Raw genomic sequence first — 15,326 nt, forward strand, 5'->3', positions numbered from 1 at the left:
CTCAGTTACACCAAGTAGGTGTTCAAAGGGGGAAAGTCCTCTCCACCCCGAAGAGGAGGTGTGGCTTGTTTCCAAACAGCAGCACATGTGCCCATTGTCTCAGTGCTCTAAGAAGCCCTTAGGACAGGGATGTGAGTCGCATACACCACCCTTTTTTTAACTTATTGTAAAAAACACAAATATTTCTATAGCATGCGGTGAAAAAATAGGAACTTTTCTGTCATTTAACTGTTTTTGTATTACTTAAGTACTTATGGTCTCAGGTCTGTATCAGTAGAAAAAGATGTAAAACAGTTAAAAGACCCAAGTTAAATAGTTTTCCACATTTTCCAAAGCTGAGCAGTGGGCCAGATCTGAGGCTTTGAGATGCTTTTATTTCTTTTTGTTTCATAATCGATGGGTCAGTAAAGGAAGCACTGAAGCACCATTCATTAGTATTTGGATAACTCCGCCTGCTCCTACAATGGCTCCTGGACAGATCTTCACTTAATCCTTCTAAGCAGAATTAAATTTGCACACAGCCATGACTCGTGTATGCTATCTAGAATCGTTTTGAGCCGTTAAATGCATCTAAAGATTTTTTTTTAGACAAGAAGACAGGAAACGTGGCGAAAGACATCCAGTAAATGGCCTCACTGCACATTTGCACCCTTGTCTACTCGGTGAGTGAAACCAGCACCAGCAGAAGTATTTTTAGACATACTCTAATCGACTGAGGATAATTCTTGCACATATTAACTTATAGTGTTCTGCGTTAGCCAACATGAATGCCTGTTTTGAAAGCGAGCTGTAATCACCTTCCTCTTCTCGGGAGACGTGTGGTTCTTCTTCTTATCAGCTCCGTCCTCCTCAGCGTGCAGAGGGTCGGTGCTGCACGCTGGTGCTTTCTCTGATGTCTCCTGGCTGCTGACTCTCCATCCTGTCAAATCCACTCCTGCTGCACACCACAGCTACACACATGTGCACACACAGACACACAGGCATAATAAATACATATATACATATTATATTAATATATGTGTTTTCTAAAAGCAAGCAGATGCCTGCAATAGTGACCTTTTTAAAAATGATTTGGAGGCTTAATGTGGCTCCCGGTGCAAGAGTCATAATTTTGGTCTTATAATGTCGCCTTCAGATAGAATAATTATTTATAGCTAAATAACAGAGTTTAGCACAGAGACATTCAGCTCAAGTGCTTTATGATGACTCTGTGAGTGTGGGCTGATCATATTTGATTAGCAGTGACTGAACACCAGCTGTCACCAGATCCTCATGAAAATGTCGCTTGCAGTGAGATAGCAGAAAAGAAACACAAACAAATGTTTTCAGGGCAAAATAATCTGTATAGTCATGTGACTTTGGGTCATGAGCCAGGCTTTTGAGTGATGTGGAGTTCATGATGTGTTCTTTTGAGTCTTAGATGTCTATTATGTACAATATTATTTCCTAGTTCTGTTATATTCTTCCTTAGATGATGTCTGTTTAATGCTCATATGTCCTATTCTGAGTGTCAGTGTTTATGTTTCCTGTTTAGTTTTGCTAGTCTCTCATCTCCTTAGTTAGATTCTGTTCACCTGTGTTTTATTTCCCCCCGGCTGTTTCCGCTCTCTCTTTTACCTCGTGTGTATTTAAGTCCTCAGTTTTCCTCAGCTCTTTGTCGTGTCCTCCACCATAGCTGTGTGTCTCTCTGCCTTCTGTTCAACTCAAATACTTACCTAGTTTCTGAAGTTTTTTGTTATTCCTCTGAATGATCAGCATTAAAAGTTGATTTTAAGTTCACATTATGTCTCTGGAGTCCACTTTCTGCTTTTGCACAGCTAGACTTTGACATTTGAAGTTTTTTTCCCCCCAGTATTGATCATTACAAACGGTTAATTACGGGATACAACATGTCTCGAGATCTCCTTTACTGAAAAGTCTGTTCTTGGTTTGTGTGACCTGTGTGCTTCATGGGCAAGTCACTAGAAAATAACTTTCCCCAAGAATGCCATCAACCTCCAGCAACCAACAATCATTGTTCCTTTACAAATGGTTGCCAGATGGTCACAGAGCAGTCTCAGGGCCCGTGTGACTGGGGTCTTATTCACCATGGTTGCCATATGTCCGAAATGGCAGGCAAGTTAATGTCACATGGTTAGTGGTAATAATTCTACAAAACCTAAACAAAAAGACATTTAACGACAGATCTGAGGTGTTTTTGTTTTTTCACAGAAAACCCTCATCCCTCCTGATTTTCTCCCACCTTCCTGTTGGGATCCTTCTCCACCAGAGGGCGACAGTAAACTGGGACGGGGACATTCTTCATGCGGTTATCCTCTTTCTCGTTGGTTGTCTAAAAGCACAGGTGGGAATTTGTCAGCAGAAAAGCAAAAGCAGTGAATTATCATCTGGTCTCCAGTTTTACTGGACACTGAAGAAAATGAAAACATTCCCAGTATGTGAATGTGCTGTAAACAGCACATACACAGCAAGCATTAAAGGAAAACTCCACTGCTTCTCTCCTATCTGCAACCCTGTAAAGCCTGAACCATGAAATAATTGCCACACAATTTACATTTTTTAAAAATGGGAGGTTTTTTTTAACCTATAGAATTTTTTTTAAAAGATATGAAATATCAGTTTGCATACATGACTTTTAAGTTGTATAAATCTTGCTACATCTGGCATTTTTGTGCAATTTATTTCTCAAAGTTTGTTAAAAAAAATCACAATGATGATGTAGATGTCTAAAAAATCTAATGTATAAAATAAAACACTTGGCATTACAGGGGGCTAACACAATCTCAACTCCTTTTTCAGTTCCCTGTTTTTCCCAGGATGCCGCAGGGCTGTCCCCAGAGAGCGTGTGCATTATGCATGAGGTGAGACACATAATTTTAGGGTAAAAGCATTTTACCACTTAGTTAAAGCACCTTTATAAGGAGGTGAAATGACTGGCACAGTAAATATACACAGGTGCAAAACAGTGCAGCTCTCTAACCGAAGTATAATCTTTACACGGCTGCTAACATTTGTAGCTCTACTTGAAAAATCGTAATATATTGATAGAATTCTGTTAGCAAAAGGAGTAAAATGAGACATCTAAACATCTCGGGTTGACAAAACTCTGCCTAATGACTTGGTGACTGTGAGTATTTTTCCAAGTGGATTTTTCCTTTAAGATATTGAGATAATGCACAGGAGTAACATCCATATGTTAAGTAGGGCAGGTTGAGACAGACAGAGGTTAGAGGTTAAAAGGTTGCAACACCACTAGCAGAGGGAGAGGAGATCAGATGGAATAAACTCCACAGGAAGGCCTTCATCAAAGAGCAAGGTGTGTTACACATGTATGTTTTCGAAATACAGCCTTTTCTGATTTGCATCATGCTGAAAAACAAAACTATTCATGCATTTCCAGAGGAACAGTGAATGTACTGTACAGTGGCAACCTTTTCCTCACAGAATAGTCTTTTTGTTAAAAGCCTTCACTTGAAGTGCTCAAAATAAAAGTCTTCCTTAAGCATCTGCACGTCTTTCCTCTGCTATTAGCTGTCCGCTGCTGTCTAGGGGTCAGAGCTTTGGTTGGAAGGTTAAAAGGGAGAGGGAGCCATAAAGGCGCATGCTGGCACTCTGTCGGTCTCACTTGCCTGCTGCCTCTTCAGCGGGCTGTCCTGAGCGCTGTCCGTCTGACCACCAGTCTGTGGGAGACCAGAGTTAGAGCCACCTGCCTACCAGCACCTTCTGCACTCTGGCCTTCAAGCTGCACAGAGCCAACCTTAAAGTCCGCTGGCCGAAATTGAAAGCACGCTTCCATGCTGCGAGCTTAAAATCAAACACTGAGGGTTGTCAGCTCGTCTCCGTGCTGATCAGTTTTAAAATCAGCAAACCTCATAAAAGCCAGAACCCAGAATAAACGGATTCCTCTAACAATTATGTATATCCTGATACTCTCACTGGCCACTTTATTAGGTACACCTGTTTCCACATGGCGGGATCTTTGTACATTTATGCATTTAGACAGACGAGCTGATCTGAGTGTTTCACAAATTGATGATCTACTGGGATTTTCCCACACAACCAACTCTAAGGTTTACAGAGTGTGGCCCTAAAAAGAGGAAATATCCAGTGATCAGATATTTTTCCATCATGTCAGTAAACAGGAAGTTTGTTAGCTAGTTCAGAGTCAGTCATGCTGTCCAGCATGTCAAGCAAATGCTCACTAAAGTACCAAATGCGTTTAAACCACAGCTGAAAATATTTCCAACCGTCTCGTTTACTTCTGTTGGGTAACTTTAAACAGCTCTGCATGCATTAGCAGACAAACTTCAAAAAGACCACATGTTCTCACTGGCTTTTGCGTACTTTTATTTCCTGTTTATACAAATGCCCCGCAGGGCCAACTAGTGATAATTTCACTTTGAAGCTTGGGTAAGCAAATTTAAAATCACTGAATGAAATCTTCTCTCACTGACAGTGTGCTGCAGAATAATGCTCAATGCCCTCAACTTTCACATATAAGAATTAGCATTAAAAAAAGAGGCATGTATAGTTTTAAATAAGATCCAGTAGCTGTTCAAAGGTTCAGAAATGACTTCATAGACTGTCTTGATGCATGCTCAGTCATCAGTCATCCAGGTAAGGATCCCAGAAAGTTGATTCTGTTCACACATCCAAGTGACAAAACGTTTCTCCGACTAAAGACGCTGCGTCCAGATGAACAGAATCAAACTTCTGGGACTTTGAATATTGGTTTTACTGAACTTTTAGTAGCAAACGTAATTGAGAACTACTAAGAAATTCATTCAAACCCAAGTAATTGGCACTCTCATTTAATATGGAGATAATGTGGAACCTGGAGTTTTTCACAACTTTACAAAAGATTTTTAAAAATTATTTTGAACGCACTTAAGTATTCACCCTCTTGCCAGTCAATGCTTTGTTAAAATCTTATGTTTCTCCTCATGTGTGTTTTCTTGTTCGCACAGGCAGCACTCTGGGTACCTGTTTGAATCGAGATGGCACGCTCCAGCCGCAGGTCTGCATGATGCCGTCATCACGGCGCACGTGCTCACGAACCTGCCGGTACTGTTCACGGCGTTGCTCTCGGCGGGCCAACATCGCCGAGTCACTGAGGAGAGACGCAACACCGTTACTGGCCAGTCTGGAAGAAGCGGGAGGCAGGGAAGGGAAGAGAAGAAAAAAGCGAAGCGTTAGCAGCCTGGCCAGCCAGCAGCAGGAGACAAAGAGAAGAGAGATGAAGAAGAGAAGGCAAGTAAAAGCAAGTGCAATAACTACCGCCAAGCAATCTTCTAAAATGACTAAAAGTAACGTGCAGTTTAGTGTTTTAAGACATAAAAGAAGAAAATTGGAGGCCTCTGTGTCTGTGTGATTGGGAGGTTGGTGTTTTTGTGGCTTTTGTGTCTTTACCAGACAAACATTTGTGGTCAAAAAACTGCGTTTAAGGGGAAATAAAAGAGGTCCGAGTGGCCACAAGCGAGCGAGCAGCAAGCTGTTTAGCAGACAAGTGTGGGGGTTTAGAGTGATGCGTGATGTGGGGAAGTTCAGCCGCCGCTCACTCTTCAGGGAAGAACTCCAGGGTACGGTTGGAGGTGGAGATCTGACACATGGTGTGGCTGCGTCTCTGAGGGAAACCGGCCGGTGAGGGAGATTTGTAATGGATGTTGACGTTGCAGAACGGCCGCTTGACGGGCGGCGGGCTGGATGATGAGCTGAAGAGACGTGCGAAGCTAGAAGATGGACAGAAAGAGAAATTTGCTTAGGATATTTCTTTTTCTTTTATATCACTATAGAAAGCTGATTAAAAGCAGAATCTCACAATTGCCAGATGGTAGACTTCTTCTTCTCTTGGATGGGAGGATTCTCACGGGATGCTCTGAGGGGGAAAGAGAGATGAAATTAAAATAATAAGACTACTTATAAAAGTTATTTATAGTACTATAATATAACACTTTTAACATTATAAATAGGGCACATGAAGTGAAAACAACTGGAAAGTATAAGAAAATGACAAAAATTGAATAAAAACAGTTAAAAATGCCGTAAAAAATATGATGCCACTCAGAAAAACCACCTCAGAACAACAAGATACTGACACAGAATATGGGTTCACATTTAAGGAAAACTCTGTGTTGACTTTAAGCCCAGAAGCATTTCACTTCCTGTTCTCTCAAGTCTACCTGATCATCTCTGTCCACCGTACGGCCTCCTGCAGCTCCATCAGTCTCTCTTTGTACTGGTTTCTCTCCATCAGCACCCGGGCCATCTCCATCCGGGTAAATCGCCGCCGCTGGGTCATTGTCATGTCGCCGTCTTGCATCGGCGATGAAAACTGGTCACATGAAAGAACAGAGACGTGGTGTTAATTTGGAAATCCCTCTCTACATCAGCCTAAAACTAGCCTGTGGCATATGCATGCACTGGCCACTTTATTAGGTACACCCAATCAACTGGTTGTTAACACAAATATCTATTCAACCAATCGCGTTGCTGTATTTGAGAAAGCGGTGATCTACTGGGATTTTCTCACATGATCATCTCCAAGTTTTACAGAGAATGGTCCAAAAAAGAGAAGGTGATAGGAACAGTACTTCAAAAAGTGCTTGTATATATGGGTGAATGAGGATTGTTGTACAGAGTACTCGAGTAGAGCAGAAAAGCCTACGTGTGCTACTATTGGAAAAACTTTGACTGGTCCACTGTGTCAATTTGTCCTGAAACATTTGGATGGTGGGGTTAGAATTTGGTGTAAACAACATGAAAGCATGGATCCATCCTGGGTAACGCTGGTGCTGGTGGTGCAGCCGACAAATCTGCAGCAACTGTGTGATGTTGTCACTTCAATATGGAGCAAAATCTCTAAGGAATGTTTCCAGCACTTTGGTGAATCTGTGCCACAAAGTAATGAGACAGATCTGAGAGGATAAGATGTCCAAACCAATACTAGACATTTCAGTCTGAAAGCTAACTGAAGACTTTCTATTCTGCTTCTCATATTTGTATAGAGACATGAACGCATCAGTAGTTCAGCCTGAGGCAGGCACAGTTCTACTCACATCATCACCAACTTCATCCTTGGAGTCCCGAGAAGCCCCCAGAGCCTCTGCTCGCAACCTGCAGCCAACAAACAAAAACACAGATTACATACTCCTCCAAAGCAACTACTAAACAATAACATTTGAACTCAATAAAGTGCTAAAGATGCTTATTAGCTAACAGAAATAGAACAGTTAGATGTCGGCATGTCTCATTAAGATCATTTTAATCATTTATGTTGCTGCGGGTTGATTTGATTGTTTTACTGATGATCTTAAAGGTGGGTGTCATGTGAAAAAACCTATTAAAGTCTAAATTACACAAAAGCAAGCACAGCATCCTGCGTCTGTGCAAGGACTCAAACATTCGTTGCTATTTTTTACCTCTTGAGTTCTTCTTCGAGTTCCTTGATTCTGGCATCCACCTTGTTCTTTGACTGTCTCACCGCCTCCAGCTCCTCCCTCAGTACCTCCCTCTCCCCCGACAGCTCATCCACTTTGGCAATAAGGTCATTTTTGACAATATTTAGAGCATTTCTGCCAAGCAAAGGACAGAAAGGGGATATAGTGGGAAACTACCAGCTGCAATTTCACATTCACATGTAGGTTTTTGGTCTAAGAACATGTTGTATAAGAAAACAGGAGGTAACCATGATCAAGTGTCTCAATACTAAAAACAAATCTTTCAGCGTTTCCTTTGAATGAAATGCAGAAAGGGTGTGACGTTAGCATCATCAGGCGCATATTAGGCTTCACCGAGTCTCTTACTTGGTCTGTAAGAGCTGTTTGTTCTCTGCCAGCATGTTCTCCCACTCCTTGCTCATCCCTGAAACAATCACATTCACATCACTGTTACTCCCCCACAACAAAAATCATAATTTATTTATAAGCCGATCTATTCAATCGACTGATTGATGAGAAAACCATTTATGTGTTAATGCTGCTTTCAAGGCAAACCAAAGTAAGTGTGGGACAAAGGATGAGTTTTCATATAAGAGGTTTAATAAGTTATTAATGATTGAAGTTCTACTATTCACAACAAGGAGAAGTCAAGCTAACAAAGAACTTATCTGTAAAATGTTGGAAACATACTGAGAAATCTTAAAAATAACTCATTGCTCTTATCATTTATGTCTTGAATGTAGACAGAGTAAAGTAGGTTATTTTCACCTTAAACACAAAATCCAAACTAGTTGCAAAATTTTTAAAATTCAGGGTTCATCTTTTAATGATTATAGTATTAGCGTTATCATGCATAAACATGTCATCGTGTTGAAAATTCAATTCTATTTATCGACGTTATTGCCCAAACTGAACTGAAACCCCCCCCCCCCCCCCCCAAAAAAAAACCCAAACATGGAAGCAAAAGCAAAAGCAAAGCTCACATCGACTCAGAGAAACTCTGAGACATGAGAACGCATCAAAAACAAGCAAAACAAAAACGCCAATGGGTCTTTATAGGTGTTACATTTAGTGGATTATATTATACGCTGGATTAAAAGTGTAAGTTTATGTTGTGGTGTGTGATGTCACTGCAGGGATGGAAAAATAACTCCTCAGTATCAGGATGTCATGTTTTAACACTTCTGACAGCAAATTTAAAATGAGCTCAAATTAATTAAAGAATTTCATCCTGAAGAAATAAAAAGAAAGTTTTCACATCATTCGATGCAGACCTGTGAAAAAACTAAACAGACCCCATGATTCAGTAGAAAAACCTTTAACAGCAATAACTTGAATTAATTGGTTTCTGTATGACAGTCTGGCCTACTCTTTTTTACAATGTTGCTTCAGGTCATCGAAATTTGTGAGCATTTGTTTATGCACAGCTCTCTTATGGTCCCACCACAGCATTTCAGTCAAAACCTTGAGTCTGGACTGGACTGGTTCATTGCAACACCTTCATTCTTTACTTTTTCAGCCATTCTGTTATAGATTTGCTGCTGCGCTTGGAATCACTGTGCCATGACCCAGTTTGAGCCGTCTGACAGATGCTTCACACTTGACTGTAGAATATTTTGGTTGACTCAATGACTTTAAGGTGTCTCTAGGCTGAGAAACAAGCCCAAAACATCACCCCTCCACCACCGTGCTTGACAGCTGGTATGAGTTGTTGGTGCTGTGCAATATGAGAAAGTATCTCCATACTTGTTCAGTCTTTTTCTAATTGTACTGTCATTATCAGTAACATTTAACATGCCTATAGACGCCTATAGAATTTCCTGAGACATTCACTCATGGGAAGATTGGCATCTGTCTTGAATGTTTTCATCTTTCTCACTGTAGAATTAAGTTGTTTGGAAATGACCTTTTAACCTTTCCCAGATTGTTGGGCATCAACATTTACTCCTCGAAGATCATCGCTGATGTCTTTCCTCCTTAGCGTTCCTCCAGACCAGCAAACTGCCAAAACCTCTGCTTTGATGGAGGTGCTCACATTCGCCGATGATCAGTTAGTCAAGTGCATTTGCTTGGCAGCTACTGACCCTCTTAATTCCCACTGAATCACAGGGTGATTGAATCACATAGTTCTTGAACTGCACACAGTCATATGAAAACTTTCTTTATCACATGACCGCTTTTGAGCTCATGCATTTCTTAATTTGTTATCATTGCCTGACTCTCTTTTGTTATTATATCTTCCACTATATATACATTTAGTATTTGTTTGAATAAGAGCTCTGCAACATCTCTTTAACACTGGATTATTTTAATGTTCTATAATGTACGAAAGATTTACTGCAATTACCGAAGGATGATAACATTTCAGGCATATGAGGAATAAAAAAAATGACAGAAAATATAAATAAGAAGCCACATAACATAAACAAACAGAGGGATGTGAAAGCTAAAGCAAATGTGAGCGCAGGCATGGGGCGCCTTACCTAAGAAATCATCAGGGACTGGAAGCAAAACAAGGAGAGAAGAAAAGGAGACGAGAGAAAAGAGGAAAGGGTGAAGATTAGAGATGGAAAAAAGAAAAGGAAGAACGGGAAGAGAGGAGAGAAGACGCTGATAAGCATTTATTGATTTGGTTTTTAGGCATGGCTACAGAACCAAAGGACAATCTGACCTTTATATCATCAAATCTATTAGAAAGACCCACTGAAAGGACCCACCACTGAAATCCTCACTGAAAATTAAACAGGGATGGCTTCTAGTAATAAAATATTATAAAAATAAAATATTAACTGCTACTTCACCGCTACCTCAAAGGACTGGAACTAAACCACTGCACTGCTTGCTAATTGACACTTGTCATCTACTAGCATAGCATCACAATAACTCCAAAGTTACTTTGTTATCAATTATATCCACTGATTAGCATCTACTTTTAAAAGTGGATTTTGGAAAGTAGAGAGGAGTTGAGAGAGTTAAGAGAAAACAATACCAACCAACGTGTGTTCAGATACACACCTGAGAACTCGCCTATGGGTGTCACCGGCAGAAGCACATAAAAGGGGAAAAAAGGAAATGGGTGAGAGGTTAACAGATGGACAAGGAGACGGGGTCAGAGTGCGCTTCCTGCTTCTGTAACATAAAACTCAGGGATAGTGAGTCAATACTGATACACAAAATCTCCCAGAATCTCCCAGTGTGAATAAGCCCAAAACGGGGTGTGTGCGATAGTGGGCATCTAAACTGAGTAATGTGAACAAAAGTGACAAAAACATCTGTTCAAATCTGCTCCATTTACTGTTCCTCTGCCCCTAAAACTGCTGTAAAAACAAGAGCAAAGTATAACAAAGACAAACAATGAAAGAAAAAGTGCATGGATGTGTGAGATTGTGTGTTTTTTAGGATGACTGTGTGGTGATGCAGACGTGCGCTGCAGCGCCCCATGCAAGACAAAGAATGTAAAGTTAGTGCAGCGGCAGATTCGCACAGCCTCGCATGGAGCTCGGAGCCTGCAGTGCAAAGAAAATACAAATGCTGGCTCTGTGTAACACGCGCACACAGCACATGCATCTGCCCTTATTTTCTCTATTTAGAGTGCAATAACATGGCATATTGGCCTGTTAGCTTATAGTAAAAGTCACCCTGGGAGGACGAGGTAAAGATGGCGCTTTTATTTGTTTTCAAGTATCTCCTCTGAAGTAAATCATGTGCTGCTGACCAGCATTGCACTTTCATGGGAAAATGATTTATCTTTCAGGCTTTGGGGCTCTTGGATTAGGGTGTCAATAATGAATACATCAAAACATACTGAAACCAGAATCCTGTTCTTACCCAGCAGCTCAGCACCTGCATCCACATCCCCAATGATGTCCGACTTGGCGTCTTTGATCTCGTGGTAGAGAGAGTCTGTGTTGATGCCGAAGGCCTCGTTAACTATGCCCTGGGAGGGGCTGAAACACATGAAAACACATTTATTTTTCATATATTTATTTATTTAATAAATATATAATATAATGCTGTTGACATGCAGGACTAATCCATCAAAGCTCTGACCACCTAAAGGATTTCTAGACCTGTTTCTGTCTTTGTTTTGACAGGAAAACATGGATGTTGATATCCTTTTACACTGTGTGCTTAAAGCAGCTACACTGTTGCTTGTACCTGTTTCCTCCTCCATAAATACGGGGGTCCAGACACATATCCAGCTCTGGTGTAGAATCGATGAGCTCCTGAAACTCCGACCACTCGTCGCTGCTTCCCATACCTGGAAGAGCAGAGTACCGAGTGTGGCTGTCTGAACGTTTTGTGAGCAACTCTGCAATCTACTGACATTTTATGCAGCGTAACTTCAAACCTCTGAAGTGAGGACACGCTCAGTGACATCCTCTTACCGATGCTGACATTCCTGGTTTCCTGGGAAACCTGCACCTCCATATTCCGGCTGAGACGCTTAGCGCTTTTCCTGCGGTTTCCAGGCCGCGTGACGTCAAAGTCGTGCCCGTGGAAGCTCTCGTTGATGGGGGTGACTGTGGCGGACGGGACAGAGGAGGTGGGTGTGTTGGACTTACTTCCTGTGCTGCTGGGTGTGGCCGCCACCGAGTCCGACTCTGATCCGTCCTCCTTGGTGAGACACAAATGACATTATATGAGCATCGTGCAATGAAAGAAGGCCGGGGATGTCTCTTACTTTGCTCACTGATTGTAAAGTTGGGAATTTTCTGCTGTTTTATTTTGGGAATGGGTTTAAACATTTATCTTAGATAACAAATAGGTAAAGTGACGGGGCTAAATATGTAAGGCAAAACACATTAGACTCTTGTGGATAAAAAAAATTATGCTGAGTCATTTAAATTGTATTGAGTATATTAAAATTCTAAATTGTGTGTTTCAGACTGAGTTCAAGGAAATGGGGTTTCCTTGGATAACATATGAAGCACTGTATGCTGTCAGTTTATATGAACATTAATAAACATGAGCTTAAACTTTGCGTAAAAGCGTAAACTAAAACACGACACAAAAAGCAGCTTCACAACGCCACAGTAAAATAAGGACACAAGAAAAAACTGCATGAAGCCAAAAACAAACATCTAACGGCGGTCCCTGCTTGCTTGGGTCAACATATCGTTTATACCTAACTAATTAGATTAAAAAACAACAACTGAGATTTCCAATGCAAAATTAATTTCCTCAAAAGTGACACAAGCAGGCGTGGGAGGGGAGGTGGTCCGTGTGGGTGTGGCCGGCAGCAGTAATGCCAGCCTCTCCCCCTTTCCACTCCCCAGGCTGCTGTTATGGCCGAAGGAGGAGGACAGGGCCATTTTCTGTCCCACCTGGTAGGCAGAGCTGAAGGTAGAGTGGCCGAGCTCGCTGACCTGCCAGATGTCTTTCCCGGGAATCATCCTAGCCCCCCCGAGTCCCCCACGTACCATGCCATCAGGGTACAGGCTCAACGATGGTGGGCGCTCTGCTTTGCTGCTGGAGGAGGAGACACAGAGGTGGTGGAGATTAGGTGAGACTGCCTCTTGGTTATTTCAGTGTATCATATTCAGTGCCCTTCCCCCCCGGGGTGCTGGAGCTCACTCTGGCAGGCATATAATGCAAAGCAAAACCAGTTTTTTAAGTCTGTGCCTGGGTTAAACTATAGCCCAAGAATGTCAAACTCACTTTACACCGTGGCCACATGCAATTCACTTTGATCATACTATTGAAAACTCAACCCTTTGTCAATTTAAAGCCTTTTTACTGCACCTTTAAAAATCCAGAGATATCTTAAATATAGGAAAAAGAAGTGCACTTCAACAGTTCAATTCAGTTTTTCTACAGGATGAAATGCTAAAATGCCTAAACATAAATGCTTTTCTATCATTAACATTGAAAAAAACAAAAAACTAGTGCTGTCAGCGTTAATCTCTTTAAAATGGCGTTAACGCCATGACTGCATTAACGCGGCAAATCTCCGTTAACGAGTTACCGCGGATCGCCCCGTGCATGGGGCTGGACAGCGTCAACGCATTAACAAGCTAACCGCGCTAACACGTTTCTGTCTTTTAATAGCTTAACTCTTACTTGTCTGCTTTAGAATAGTATGAATGGCATTTGGGGAGGTCTTTATCAGTAGGAAAAGCCCTACAAAAAGCTCTATGAATGTATAGTTAGTCCAAAATCTTTCCCCCCTCCACAGTTTGTATCCAATGGGCCAGACTGGAGTTTTTGTTGGGCCGCTATAGACAGTCACTCACACTCTCATTCATGACTCTTTGTTGCTGTCTCTGTACAATAAAGGTGAAGCTGTCAGTTAGCTTAGCTTAGAGTGCTATTTTGTTTCAGTCCACAGGCAAAAAGATCCACCAACTGTTTTAGCTAGCAGCAGAGGCTCCACATCATGACCTCCAAAAACTGCTAAAACAACAGACTGATGGTTTAACACTTGGCTTTTTTATAGATTTAACCCCGTACATGTAAACTAATGAGTTTTAGATGTGCTATGGCTTTGTTGCTGCCTTTGGAAAGGTCCAGACTAGCTGCACCATGTGTTTGTGTGAAGCTACACTAACCTTTGGTTTAAACATCACAATTACTGCCCAGACATGACAGCATTGATCTCACTAATCCCAACAAAAAGCATCCAAAGAAAAAACAACCTCAGATCCTGATGTTTAAAATTATATATAACAAAGCAAAAGACAAGCAGGACAGGCAGACAGACAGACGGGGGACAAACTGACTGGCAGAAACACATGAGGGAGAAAGAGGAGAAGGTAGGGGGAGATATCGGGAAAATATGCTTAACATGACCCTTGATCCATTCCTTAGTCCTTAATTTAAGATTGAAGTACAACATCACTGATGCATCCAACATAATAAATAGATGTTTAAAGCATCGGTAACTAGCAAATTAAGTGCATTAGGGAATACTTTCATCCATAAAGTGTGGAAGCGCAGCAAATATAAGGGGAGGGATATTTTTAATTCAGACTCGAGGGAAGCGGAGCGAGGCAGTCGAGGAATCATGTTGGATTTACCTTTTCCTCCATGTGTGTCGTTGACTGTGCAAACAGCAGCACAGAGAGCAAGCCAGCAAGACAGACAAGACAGACACTGATTAGAGAAGGACAGGAGACAGGAACATGCCATGACGCATAACACCGCACAAACAAACACGCACTTTTACACATTTAGTTAAACTACAGTTTGTTTCGTTTTTTCTGCACATCTTCACTGTCTTGTCTTTAAAACTGCTTCGGATAATCAAATGTTCACTTTATTAATTCTGAACACCCCAGCAGGACTCCCATAACCACCTATAACACTGTCCTCATGCATTCTCCAGTAATAAGCACAGTTGATGAAGACTTGCAGGATTGAGATGCATTTCATTAGACGCTGTAGCCGAATTGACTTTAGAGATACACGATACACAGTGGCATGGAAAGCTTTGAGCACGACTGGTCAAAAGTTCTGTAACTGCATTACTTAGTGAGGAAAAAATGAGCTGAGGTGAAGATGAAATATTCTCTTTAACGTTTAAAATCTGGTGTTTTAACTTTTTGGTGTTTAACTTTTTCTAGTGTCTCAGTTTTTTGGGGCTCTGGCTTGTTCACAGTCATGGTTAAGAAAGGCCAGCGGAAGCAAAGTCCTGTCCCAGCAGCTTAATGGCAGCAAGACGATTAAAGTAATTGATGTCCAAAAAGGAGGAAAAGTCAACAAAAATACAGCAAACTCAATCAGAGCCTCGGAGAAATGGCAGCTAGTGACAATACTGGAGGTTTTGTTTAGTTCAGAAAGAAAAAGAAAACTTTCTGGAACAATTACAAATCAAACCCTTCTCTCACTTCAACCCTTCAACAAGATTTAGGAGACTCTGGAGCACAGATATAATCATCACAGGGAAGT

General features: G+C 41.4%; 1 protein-coding gene across 20 annotated transcripts in view; it reads right to left on the reverse strand.

Annotated features, from left to right (window-relative positions):
* mapk8ip3 (mitogen-activated protein kinase 8 interacting protein 3) overlaps window positions 1-15,326 on the reverse strand; it is a 31,891-nt gene that overhangs the window by 7,648 nt on the left and 8,917 nt on the right. For 3 of the 20 annotated variants that reach the window (XM_086288829.1, XM_086288835.1, XM_086288826.1), the window contains exons 5-21: window positions 14,456-14,479; window positions 12,764-12,908; window positions 11,825-12,053; window positions 11,595-11,697; window positions 11,265-11,383; window positions 10,452-10,463; window positions 9,920-9,937; window positions 7,803-7,860; window positions 7,419-7,571; window positions 7,056-7,113; window positions 6,180-6,331; window positions 5,819-5,875; window positions 5,559-5,729; window positions 4,984-5,143; window positions 3,630-3,680; window positions 2,243-2,332; window positions 798-950 (exon numbers count right to left, since the gene is read on the reverse strand). In XM_086288829.1, coding sequence (XP_086144955.1) covers window positions 798-950; window positions 2,243-2,332; window positions 3,630-3,680; window positions 4,984-5,143; window positions 5,559-5,729; window positions 5,819-5,875; window positions 6,180-6,331; window positions 7,056-7,113; window positions 7,419-7,571; window positions 7,803-7,860; window positions 9,920-9,937; window positions 10,452-10,463; window positions 11,265-11,383; window positions 11,595-11,697; window positions 11,825-12,053; window positions 12,764-12,908; window positions 14,456-14,479 — 1,753 coding nt within the window. The remainder of the gene's footprint in view (window positions 1-797; window positions 951-2,242; window positions 2,333-3,629; window positions 3,681-4,983; window positions 5,144-5,558; window positions 5,730-5,818; window positions 5,876-6,179; window positions 6,332-7,055; window positions 7,114-7,418; window positions 7,572-7,802; window positions 7,861-9,919; window positions 9,938-10,451; window positions 10,464-11,264; window positions 11,384-11,594; window positions 11,698-11,824; window positions 12,054-12,763; window positions 12,909-14,455; window positions 14,480-15,326) is intronic. The other 17 variants (XM_086288846.1, XM_086288837.1, XM_086288847.1 and 14 more) reach the window with 15 other exon arrangements.

Source organism: Aulonocara sp. 'chitande type north' Nkhata Bay, linkage group LG4 (assembly GCF_057382095.1).
Source record: "Aulonocara sp. 'chitande type north' Nkhata Bay isolate Kocher_YH1m ecotype deep benthic linkage group LG4, A_spYH_male_GT1.1, whole genome shotgun sequence".
Taxonomy (NCBI): domain Eukaryota; kingdom Metazoa; phylum Chordata; class Actinopteri; order Cichliformes; family Cichlidae; genus Aulonocara; species Aulonocara sp. 'chitande type north' Nkhata Bay.